Source organism: Patagioenas fasciata, chromosome 2, assembly GCF_037038585.1.
Source record: "Patagioenas fasciata isolate bPatFas1 chromosome 2, bPatFas1.hap1, whole genome shotgun sequence".
Classification (NCBI taxonomy): domain Eukaryota; kingdom Metazoa; phylum Chordata; class Aves; order Columbiformes; family Columbidae; genus Patagioenas; species Patagioenas fasciata.
The window spans coordinates 118,419,432-118,431,520 of record NC_092521.1 but is presented as its reverse complement, the minus strand read 5'-3'; the positions used below and the strand labels follow the sequence as shown (position 1 = coordinate 118,431,520).

Sequence of the window (12,089 nt, the reverse complement as noted above, 5' to 3'; positions counted from 1 at the left end):
ACCTGAGATCATCCAGGCTATAGTATTTGTGAGTTATTACACCTGATGTACACAAGCATCTCTTCAGGTACAACCTGGACAGACAGAAGAAAAGGTGACTTTTTGTTCTCTGTTATATAGTGCCTAGCACAATGAGATCCCAATTCAGAAGTCAGGATTTTGGATGTTTGACCTACCAAAGAAATGCCCCTCCATGATAATAAGACACACACACATATGAACATAATTAAAAATCAAATACATTGTGATCAAAACACCAGCTAAGCTTGAGCTCAGGCACTATGCTTGCTTGGTTTTCTTCTTCGCATATCCGCTTATTTTATTTCTCCCATTAAAAAAAAAAAAAAACACCAAAACCACCACCACCACCACCCCCCAGTCACTAAAATACATAATTTCCACAGCTCTTTCAGGGGCACAGACATAGCCAAACCAGAAGCCCAAGGCAGAAGTCCAAACTGCATCAGCTGTGATAAGCCCTGTCTAGTACAAACCCTGGCTGACTCAAGATTTGTTAAAAGATCACCCTTATACTGTCTGAAGGAGTTATTGCTACTCCTGTAGAGGCATTTTTCCAAATAATACAGCCAGGAAAAAAAAAATGCTTGAGTGTTGTTTTTATTTGTTTTATTTATATGTGGTATAACTGGGAAATATAAGTCAGCTACAAGAGATAAAGAGTTCTACATATGACAACCAAAACACAGATGTGCTGTTTGCTACCCAAAAACAAAAATATAATTGTAAGCCATGTGTTGAAAGTCCCACATTTGTAACATTTTCACTTCAAAGTTTGTTATACATAGTGACAAGAATTCATTAATTGTTTTTCTTTCTGGTAACTTTAAACATGGTGATATTTTACAAAGGGGTCTCTACTTGGAAGACCATAAATCAGCAGTCACCCAGGCTCTACAGTAACATAACTGATACATGATGTCTTCTGCATACGTACCAACATACAATTCAACTTCGAGAGCAGTGAAAAATATTTACTTATTAGAAGCTGTCACGGTCGCAAGAGCTCTGCTCATGCCCTAGTAAGAGACAGATTAAAGCAATGTGGGCCTTAAAAATTAGTGTTGTAGCTTCAATGAAGTGCAATGTGTTTGTCCTCACGTTTGGTGTTTTTCACATTTTAATTCAGAAAGCAACAATAAGCTACTGCACACAAATGAGGGAAAGTAGTAGAAGGGGTGATGGCCTATATAAGTCTCTTTTTACAGCCACTATCCAATAAGCAGTGATAAACAGTGAACAGTATCTAATAAAAGTCACAGACATCTGACTAATAGTGGTGGCATTTAGAACTCTTCTCTCTTATTTATGTGACTCAGAGTCAGACACTCTGCATATTTTCAGTAGGGAATAAACAAACTCAAAGTCCTCTCTGCAGTACAATCCAAAATGTTCTAGAAGACCATCATTTTCCACCCTTATTGCAAAGCTAAAGGCAGCCAAAAGCCATCAGACTTTCTTTTATGTGGAACAGAAAAGACTTCTCTTGTCCAAAGCTGCAGCATCTTACCCACCAAAAGTGGAGGCAAAGCCTGGAAGATCCCAATAATTGTATCAAGACAAATTCCTTCAACAAGCCCAAGTATTTGCTCAATCTTGGCTTGTTAGAAATATTCACTGTGCAATCAGAGATTAAATGCCAACAGGCAAGTTCACTTGTGTCTAGCTTATTGGAAAATGTTGTGTCACAATTCGGGGCAACTAACAAAACAGTTTCACTATCTAATTTGAGCGGAGGCAAAGCACAGCAGCCAATAATTACTTTAACAGTTTTCCTTGTGGTGACCTTTGAAGTGTCTGTCAACTGAAACTTGAAAAGAAAGGAAAAAAAACCCGCTCAAGTGAAAAATGGGACATCCCAAAACAAGCTGTGACAAATTGAGAAGGTTGACTGGGGTGATAAACAGTTAAATGAAAAACTGAAACTAGTCTGCAAAAAAAAAAATTTTTTAAAAGCAGCACTATCTCATGAGCAACTGCTTTAGCTGTCTTGCTAAATTTAGTCTTTCTAAATGCTTAACTGTGTCTAAGTTTCCTTAAGAAAGACTTAAAGCAAAAGTTAGTTAATGTCTCAGCTGTGTTTAGCAGATTCTAATCAACTGTAAAAATGCAAAACAAAACCAAAAGCCTCTTCTACTTAAAGAGTAAGCCACACTAACCTTATAATAAGGTAAGCAAGAGGCACGTATGTTTATGTAACGAAGTTCAGGTCTGTACAGCTCAAAATCCACTGAGGTTAGGGAACCTTCATGAAGACTTCAGCAGGTTGTGAGTAGTGTTTTTTTCCGATTCCTCAGAAATTGTACCTCTGCAGTACTAATGTGTACACTCTTCCAAACAAAATAATCTTTTATTTCATAATTTCAGTAGTTTCAGCAATTCTATCAGCAATGCTAGGAATGAATGTACTACTTGGTCTCATTCAGATGAGCATGTCCCATTTATTTAGACTAGACATTCCATTCTTATTACAGCTACAGTCATTTTGTTACTCTATGCTGAAATCATTGCATCACTTCATGAATTGCCTATTGCCACGCTACCTGGGGACCAAAAAGATAAGCCAACATAACCTACAGAACTGGAAAAGAACAAGACAGCAGGTGGGAAGGAGTAGCAAATATTACATAGTCACTGAAACTTATTTCTACCTGATCAGCCAAAGAGGGAAGCGTCACACACCGAAAGTCTCTCTGGACTTCAAAGAGCCCTTCATGTTCTACATATTTCAATTTCCTGTACACCATTTGTCAGCAGAATACTAAATGTGCATGAATACCAAAGCTGAAGGCCTCAGTGATAAAGTCTTAAACTCAACAGATACAAAGGCCTTGGCACATTCAAACTTTTATTTGCCTTTCCAAACAGAAGAAATCAGCACAAAATCATTAAACCAGGCGTCCCAGTACCTACCCTCTCATTGGCAGTGCATTACAGAAAAGACTCTACATTTTTACAGATGTTAATTTAAAATAAATTATCATGGCAAACATTTTGACAGGTTGTGCAAGAATTGTGCTGAATTATTTACCTACCTTCTCTGTGATGTAGAAATTAGAACTATCAGCATGCTGCAGTGCAAATTGATCATGATTTGCAAGGGACCACCTTAGAAATATGAAAATAAATTGATCACAAAATGAAATATTAAAAGCTCAAAAACTACCCTTTACATAATTTTACTATGACCAAACAAGTGCCTGTCATTCCCATGTATTTCTCATACTTTTCCATAGCTTTCGATGATGAGTTCCAAAGTCTGAGATAAAAAAGTGCTTATGGAGGGAAAACTTCACTACAAATCCTATAAATGAGATTTTTCCTTTTGCATACTGAAATAAAGCCCTAAACTTGACCATGGTCAAGAAACAAATTACATAACAAATACCTTCCTTCTAAAGCAAAGATAAAAGGAAGGGAAACTACTTTTTCGCTACAGTGACACTTCAGTGCTACAAAAATAAGTCGATAATGATCTAATATGCAGTCCAGATCTACAAAAAATACCAAGCATAATTTCTGCTTGCAGTAAGCAAGATCACTATATCACTAAAACAGGGAAAAAAAGAATTTACAGTATGAGGACTTCATGCTCGTTTATGCAACACCCAATGCATGTAGTATAAAGGTGATACATTTCATCATGTATAAAATACCATCTTTTAAACTCGGCAACAATTTGATGAATATAAACTCATTTATCATGTGTGGCAGCACTTCGTTAAAACAGCATTTTTGTTCCCAAATATTAACGTAATAAAACTAAAGCAAGATATTTCTCTTAGCCAATTATTAGTTCATATTGCAGGACCCATAACATTTCAGTTTTACATGAGCAGTCACACCAACTGGACCAGCTTACAGTAGTCACTACACCCAGCACTCAAAAATCAAAGGGACAGTCAGTGCTTTAGTTCCTTAACCCATGAACCACAAGCATCAAGTAAGCAGGTAAAATGCATCTCTGTGTGGAAAGTAAAAAAACAGTCTAAATGAGAGCCACCCACATGATGGAGCTGCTTTGTTAGGCCCACATCTTGCAAGTAATTGATCCAAAATACACTGCAAATTCAAAATCTGAAGATAAAACAACTTAAAGATTGACAAAACTAATGACTAATCGTACAGACTATCTAGATTTTCTTCTGAAAAAAATATCTCCTGGTTGTTTAATAAATCCAAAAGTATAGTATCTAGTATGTATTATATGGTAGAACTTACCCATCACAGACTTCTTTTATTATTGAGGACAGTGGCTTTTTCTGGTTAAGGAAAAAAGAAAGAAAGAAAAAAAAATCACCAAATTGTAACAGGTCTGTGCTCTCAAAACATTATTCCAAAACCCCTGACCGCAAAGAACAAAACAAGTTAGTAGTATTTCATTTTCTGTTTAATATCAAGCTTGATAGGATCCCAAAATTTTCTGCCGTTTTGGTCTGATAATCCGTAAAGACAGCAACTCTACACAGACACATGATGACATTATCAGTGCTTTTTGTCAACATTAGCCCATACGGCATCAACTCAGCTTCTCAACTGAGTAATCAAAGGGTCTTTTGTCTACACTGAATCTCATTACCCAACAGAAACAGAAGATTTAGATATCAACATGAGCATTTTCCAGGAATGACATCTGAAGCAAGAAGACATTCAATATTTTTAAACCACCTTTTGTCCTTTTCATTTATGGCCATATGATGACAGTAATCCTCTCTTTTAAGTACACATATGCAGGTTCCGCCCGATAAAACACCAGCTGGAAGGTGTTTAAGATCCCAGATGTATCAGTTCTGCTTTATTCTCTGCATCTGTGAACACGAGCATTTGGACTGACTGAAAACAGCTCTGCTGCTTTCAGTCCCAAAATAGAAGGAACAGTCTAGTTTGGTGATGTTGCAATGTTCTGAGCATTGTTATAAACACAGGGTGCACAACCAAGTGTTTTTAGAAGACTGTTGGCTGAAAAAAAAAATGCATTTTTATATCCCAAAACACAGACGAAGTTGCACGGCAAAAAGAAACAGACCAAATTTCACCCACTGGGTGACTACTGAGCATTTTTTCTCCAATATGGGTGACCACATTGTGCAACACAGATCTGTTGCTTCGTGAAAATTCCCCAAATCACCTAAACAGCATAGGACCACCTCCCCACTTCCAGCAACCACAGTTCACTGAATTCTTAAAAAGCAAACAAAGCTAACAAAATACACAAATCCACCCATAAACTAACAATATTGTCGAAACAAGCTGTTTCCCTTTAATGTTTATAGAAAACTGATTAGGCTAGAAATTAACTCAGTAGCAGAGTGTGTTATGCAGAGGAAGAATTATCTCTCCCTTGGATTTGTATTCTGAACTGCATCACTGCATAGAGAGAAAGCCAGAGATAGAACTCCCTGGTCAGGATCAGAGAAGGATTTGTTACCTCAACAGTGAAGTCAACTAAGCCAGTTTATAAACAGGCAAAAAGAAACACAAGACCGTTTTAATCAAACATGAATGAAAGCATCTGCTGAAAGGATTCTGTCGCTGCTTGCCATAGTGTCTCAGTCCTTAGTTTCCATCCTTCCTCTTTCACTGCTGTTACTATTTGCACATGACCACCCAGATGATCCACACCAGGTAACTTGATCTAAAGAAAATCTGGCCTAGTAAAAAGGAGAAAAAATAGCGTTCATTTGCACCGATTTCCTCATCTGACTTGCTATCTACCCAAATGATCAGCAAATAGCTGCACATGGGAGAAAAGGCAGGAGGTGTGATTGTGCTCCCTTCTGGAGCAGCCAGCGTGTCCCTTCTCCACAGCAGCTTCTCTGTTGCGCTGGCTCAACTGCTTACATAGCCACAGCCAGGCTGTCAAGCAGATCAGAAATGAAAAAGAGCATTTTCTTCCCCGCAATTTTTTATCCCAATCAGTTCCTCAGTCTGGATAACTGTGTCATTTACGTGCAGCTGCTCTGACCTGCTGTCATCCTTCTCCTCCTCCTCCAGGGATTTTGTAGCTTCTGCAACCCTGTGAAAGCGATCCCTGCTTCCAACTGCTCTCTTCCCTCTAACATTCCCCAAAAGAGAGAAAACCCCATTTTTTGGGAGGGATAGGAGGAGGAGGAGGAGGAGCACAGGTTTGTCTAGGAAGGATAACACCAGTTTACCACCCAGCACACGTGTGCCAGCCTGTGGGTGAGCTGCTCCCAAGTGCAGCGCACAGCTCTGCACGCTGCCTCCCCTTCCCTCCTCGGGATGCTGCTGCAGGTCCTGCCCCACTATTTCCCTGTTTTGACAAAATTTTTATCTGGGACATTAATTTCTACTGTGGGTCCTGCCCCGCTATTTCCCTATTTTGACAAAATTTATATCTGGGACATTAATTCCTTTTACAAAGCAAACTGACATCAGCTAACAGATTTAATACAATGGAGGACAAAAAGAGTTAACTGCCTCTCCTCTCCATTACTTCCCATAGCAACTATAGTTTCCTATCGGAAACTATGACAAAAAGACACTTTAAACAACCCAAACTGGCAATAATATAAATACTGGGGAAGGTCGGATACAATTGCTTTCCAAATCATTATTTTGGTACTTCTAAGTCCTCTACACCATCAGTTTTTATGTCCTTTCTCAATCCTAATCATCTCCCTCCCCCTTTTCCTATTCTACACCACATTTAAATTATTATATGACATCATTTTAATGTCAAAAACCTGGACAAAACAAACCCACAACAAATTAACTAGGACCTGTAAGGGACAGCTAAAAAGGAAAAACAAAACGGGTCTTCAATAATAAAAATTGCGAATACAGCCAGCCTTCCACGGTGCAGCTTTGTCCTCCTGTGGCACTACTGATGTGGCTAAGTACAACCCAGCTAACAGCAACAGGATGAAAAAAAATGCAGAACTCTTCTGGGATACAGAGACTGCAATTAGTAAATTGATAGCACTTTACAAATTAATAAAAGTAAAATAAACACCACTGCAATCCTAATAAGCTGCTGTTCCTACTCATCCCTTGGGTTGCCTTCTCCCTTCATTTAAGTCTCCAGACAGAATTGTTTCCCCGTCCCTACCAAGCAGATAAATTGTGGCTGGTGCCCCGCTCACAGTGAGACATTGCTGAAGGCGGTATCTGGCCAGCACGGGCAGGAGGGCTCTGGCAGGCAGGACAGGCAGCACCTGCACTCCTGCCACCCTGCCCGCACATGGCCAGGCATCCGCGACAAGAAAACCCCCATTTGCTCAAGCAGCAACAGGCAGGTGAGTGACTGGCTCCCACAGCCCCTTCCCATCCAGCTCATGGCTGTGTCCAGAATCCCTCACCCTGCTACAGACAGACGGCAGCAAGAGATGAATCTATGCTACAGAAGCAGTGACAGGACACGACTATTTACTGTATGTATAGGAATGCGGCAGTACTAGAAGACAAACAAAAGCAACTTATTGTATTTTTTTATTTTTAAACCATGAAAGATGAGGTAAAAGCCCATTTCTATTCTGTGGAGTAAATCCACCCAGCAGGCCATTCAAAGACACTTTTTTTTTTTTCTGCCTGGCTGTAAATATTTGCCTGATGTCAAAGAGAATGGACTTGATGTTTTTGTTATTTTAATCATCATAAAATTATGTTTACAGAAATTTACATAATACCTTTGCTGCATTTACAGTCCTGAAAAAGTCAAATTCACCTTATTAGTCAAGGTACTTCAAAGAATTCCTTACAATCAGACAGTCCAAAAATAATTCAAAGTTTTTCCTTAACCAAAATGTGTATATTGTGCTGGTGCACTTTACTTCTGGGGTTTTATTTTTTGCCTCTGTGTCCTCCCCTACACCAGTAAAAATGAAGTGGTTTTTTACACATGCTGAGAAGCTCATTTAAGGCTCTAAGAAGACCAAGCTGTAGCTTTAATGCATGAAATAACATGGATCAAAGTAAACTTATGCTTCCTATAGGAGATAGCCCCTTCAGCTAACATATCACAGCCATCTGTGCTGAACATACTGCTTAGTACGAAAGTATTTTCCTAGGGTAGGTATTCAATTGATACCTGAAATCCAGTGGGAAATGATAATAGGGTATTATGGCCTTGTGACTTATTGATCTGCACACATAGGGAGAATCCTGCCATTGACGCTAGAGCTGATATGAATTTACACACCCAGTAAAGCTTTGCCTGCATTGACTGGTTTGTACCCGTGTCTGAGATGCTGGCTAACTGTAGCCTTAATGACATCCACCATGCAGCCAGTCCTAGTCCCCACTTCTGCACTCACCTGCCTAAGTCTGAGGTCATATCTCCAGGTTTTTTGTGCTAAGATGCACACAGATCCTTAATTCAGTCTTCTTGAATACCTGCCCCTGCTACCTGTTTTGTAGCACTTCTAAAACAACTTGGCAGAACACTGACTGAAATTTCTCACTGCTATTTCCTCACCAGTTTCATCCTTTCGTTCCTACACCTTGGGCTCCCCATGGAGGGAACGAGTCACCAGGAAGCACCAAGCCCAGGCAGGCAAGAGTGTCAACTGGTTGAGTCCGGGCAACTCTTTTGTTCCAAGGAAATCGTGGGATAAGCACAAGAAACGTAAGAACATTCAAATACACCAACGCTGACTCAGCCACAGGTCCAGTTCAAGGCACCAGTACACTAACCTGGGTTTAAAGCACTTTCCAAACCGAATAGCAAGTGTGTGTGAATGTGCATGTGTGAACTGTAGAGAAGTCAGAAGCCTAAATCTGAGTAGAAACCATGTTATACGTGCAGTTCAGATATACTTTGATTGTTCAGATATACTTTGATTGTGCTATACCAGGGAACTGTAGGCAGGTTTCTTCTAGGTCAAGGTTGAATAGCTTTCCTTTTCAAATGACTAGCAGAGATTCATTGATTTTTCTTTTGGGTTTGGTTATTGTTTTGTTTTGGATTTGGACAATGACTGGGGTATCACTTTCCCTGGCTGACACCTTTTAGCCACAGAAGTAACAAAAAAACCCTTAACCCTTGCTGTCACTAAAGCCTATCACAGAAAAACAGCAGATGCAGCACATCTGTTGGTGGAAAACACTCAGCACTGAAAAAAAAAAAAAAAAGAATTCTGTTGCTGATCTGTACATCTGTCAAAAAAACAGAATCTCAAGCCAGTAAATACACCATTCTATCTATAATTAATGCTACCATTCTACTAACAAATCTTTTAGTGCAGAAGTCATTTTTATGGCTATTAAAAACATAAAAACACCTCTTTTCACAATCAGTGGATGTTTCATCTGTTACTGTCATACACCAGGGGCTACAGAAACAGAAGCAGGACTGTTTGGTGGCAAACACCAGATGCCAGGACACCTGGGTCCTTGACACACTACTTCACCACTGGTTTCTCATGATGTAAGAGGCAAGGTCTTCTCCTGTAAGGGGGAGGTCCTGGAGAACTTTACGCTTCAGCCTCCTCAACCTGCTCTGAACCACTTTGGGAATCAGTTCTCTCCATTGACTACAATGGAGTATTACTAAGACCAGACTTGTTAATTAGGCATTGGGCATCTGTAAAAGACTGAAAATCTCTCTACCTCAAGGGAGCACCAGAGGGAGTAAATAACTGAAGAATGGTGACTCCCCAACACTGCAGTAAGAGAGACCATAAAACGCAGACAAGACCACCTCAACACCACACGGTTCTGTCAGTGCAACAACACAATCCAAGGTGGGAAACATTTGCATCCCAGAGCTGATGGGCAAAACCCTTAGCAAGTGCAGCCTGCCAATGGGAGAGAGCTTTTATTGGCTCCGTTTTAATGTGTCAGTAGAAACACTTCGATACAAATATAGCAGCAGAGGTTCTGCAGAGCACACAAGACTTGGGGAAATCTGGATGTTCATGTCCTCTTCCCCTTTACTGTTAGCTGCAGCTTCCTCAGTTACTCCCCGCCCTCCCCCAAAGACATCCTCACTTCTAAATCTGCATTTCACCAGATCTAAGCATTGCCACAGAGATGATATGTTTAGGATGTTGAAGTGACTATACAATAAAGAAGCAGTGGAACATAACATTATAAAACAACCAACAAAACAAAACAGAAATGTACAGAAACTTCTTATTCCACATTTAGTGTCCTGACAAGCCACAACATTCCTCATTTCCTCAAGTACATCACAAATAGCAATGCCATAAACTCCCAGTCAAGAGTACTTTAGAGTTATAAAACACCTAGGGACCTACAGCTGTGGGTTACAGTATGTTTGCATGCAACATGCTCATACCACTTATTTAAAACCAATTAAAATACAGGTTAACATACAAAGCAGGTCTTTAAGATGTGGTTCTTCACACAACCACTTTATTAGTTGGGCATACCTTTGAAAACTGAACGAAGAAACCTCAAACCCACAGCTCATGACTAACACGCTGTTGGGCTACCCAGGTAGAAGAGTCTTTACACAAAGACACAAAAACATTATACAGCAGGATTTTTAATATTACTCTCTTTTGTACTAGAATCTTAGAGTTCTACAAGGAGAATACAACTGAATCATAAAGTACACCTGGATACTTCAGCTGGCCAAAACGTGAATGAAGTACCTTGTAATTAGTTCATTGGTGCATAACTCCAGGAATCTCATCGTCACACGCTTCCTTTAAATATAGCAGAATTAACTTTCAAGAGAAGAGACTTCTTCTGTTTCTTAAAAAAATTTGTAGATGCAACAATCTGATAGCCACGTTCAGCCTTCATCTTGAAAATGCCATCATTGAAGGCAGCAAAATTCAGGCTCCAATGCAGAGATTCTGCCTAGCACTATGGGGCTAACAAAATCAGAGCCAGGAAAAAAAATCCAAGGAGAAAATTAATGAGGTGTTTCATGTATTTCCTAAAATACTATTTCCTGAACATCCTTTATGCTGGAGATCAGGAACACTGGGACACTATTTCTGGAGGACCTCAAGTGTCTCCTGGCTTTATATCCACTTCTTAAAATATATATATATATTTATCTGTCTACTGCATTTAGCTAATGCTTCCTAACATAGAAGACAGCACCAAGTAGAAATCATAAATAGCATCCATTAGAATGTAACTCACTAAATATTTGTATTTCTTACCCCCCCCCCCCCATTTCTTTTACAATTTCTAATCATTCTCCAGACCTGTTGCCTCTTCAGTCTGTTAAGATTTGCTGTAGTCTCTGTATTCAACAGTATAAGACAAAGTTTTCATGTGTTTTTCAGTGATGAGGTCCCAGCCACGCACCACAAGATGCCAGTTCTCAACCTTGAAAGACTTCAACCAACCAGTGGGAATGTGGTTTTGGACAAGCCAGACTAATAAAATGTAACATGTGATGATAGCATTGCCTTTTGATCCAGGATGCCTGGCTGCCACCACAGCAAAGAACTGGAGCTCTAATAACGACTACTCAAACCCCACACTCCTGTAAAAAAAGAAATCATATTTTTCGACACCCATTGCAATTAACAATGATTGGTTCATTATGTTAACAAAGCACTGTCTGTGTACATACGTGTGTTAGTGCACTGAATTATATCCAATGCGTTAAAATATCTGCATTATTGTTTCCAAGATTATTCTTGTTGCTGAACAGCTTTTTGTTGGAAAAAAGAGACCTTTCATTAGTCCAAAGAAAATGGCACATTAAGTTAGTGGATACCATTTCCTTACCAGTCCTACTAATAATCCCCAATGGTAACAAAACTGGAAGGATTATAAGTCAATTTTAAGCAAGCCCTACCTTTAGCAAACCAGCTTAAGCTAGTCGAGTGTGTTTTGATCTTTTTGAAAAGGTAGCCATCTTTTGGTTTGTCATTCTTTGGGTAAATTTCCCATCAGCAGCAACCAAGCTCATCCTTATGAACGGCTGAGATACAGCTGCAGTGGCACTAACTCCCTTCTCTGACCTGACAGAAAGGAGCTGCTGCCAGTAGATCCAGACAGGAAACAATTTTATAAGTCAGCGTGAGGCTTTTCATCACTCTTCCATGAGCTGCTTCCGAGTCCTCTGTCTTCAAGAAACCGAGATCTTCTCAGCTGTGAAAGGCACTGACATTTTCCTT

The 12,089-nt window shown here is 39.6% G+C and overlaps 1 protein-coding gene across 6 annotated transcripts in view; it reads right to left on the bottom strand.

Moving 5' to 3' along the window:
• The window catches only part of ELMO1 (engulfment and cell motility 1), a 318,734-nt gene that overhangs the window by 253,993 nt on the left and 52,652 nt on the right, over nt 1-12,089 (bottom strand). For all 6 annotated transcript variants that reach the window (XM_071804820.1, XM_065831560.2, XM_065831559.2 and 3 more), the window contains 2 exons: nt 4,240-4,280; nt 3,054-3,126 (listed from right to left, as the gene is read on the bottom strand). In XM_071804820.1, coding sequence (XP_071660921.1) covers nt 3,054-3,126; nt 4,240-4,280 — 114 coding nt within the window. The remainder of the gene's footprint in view (nt 1-3,053; nt 3,127-4,239; nt 4,281-12,089) is intronic.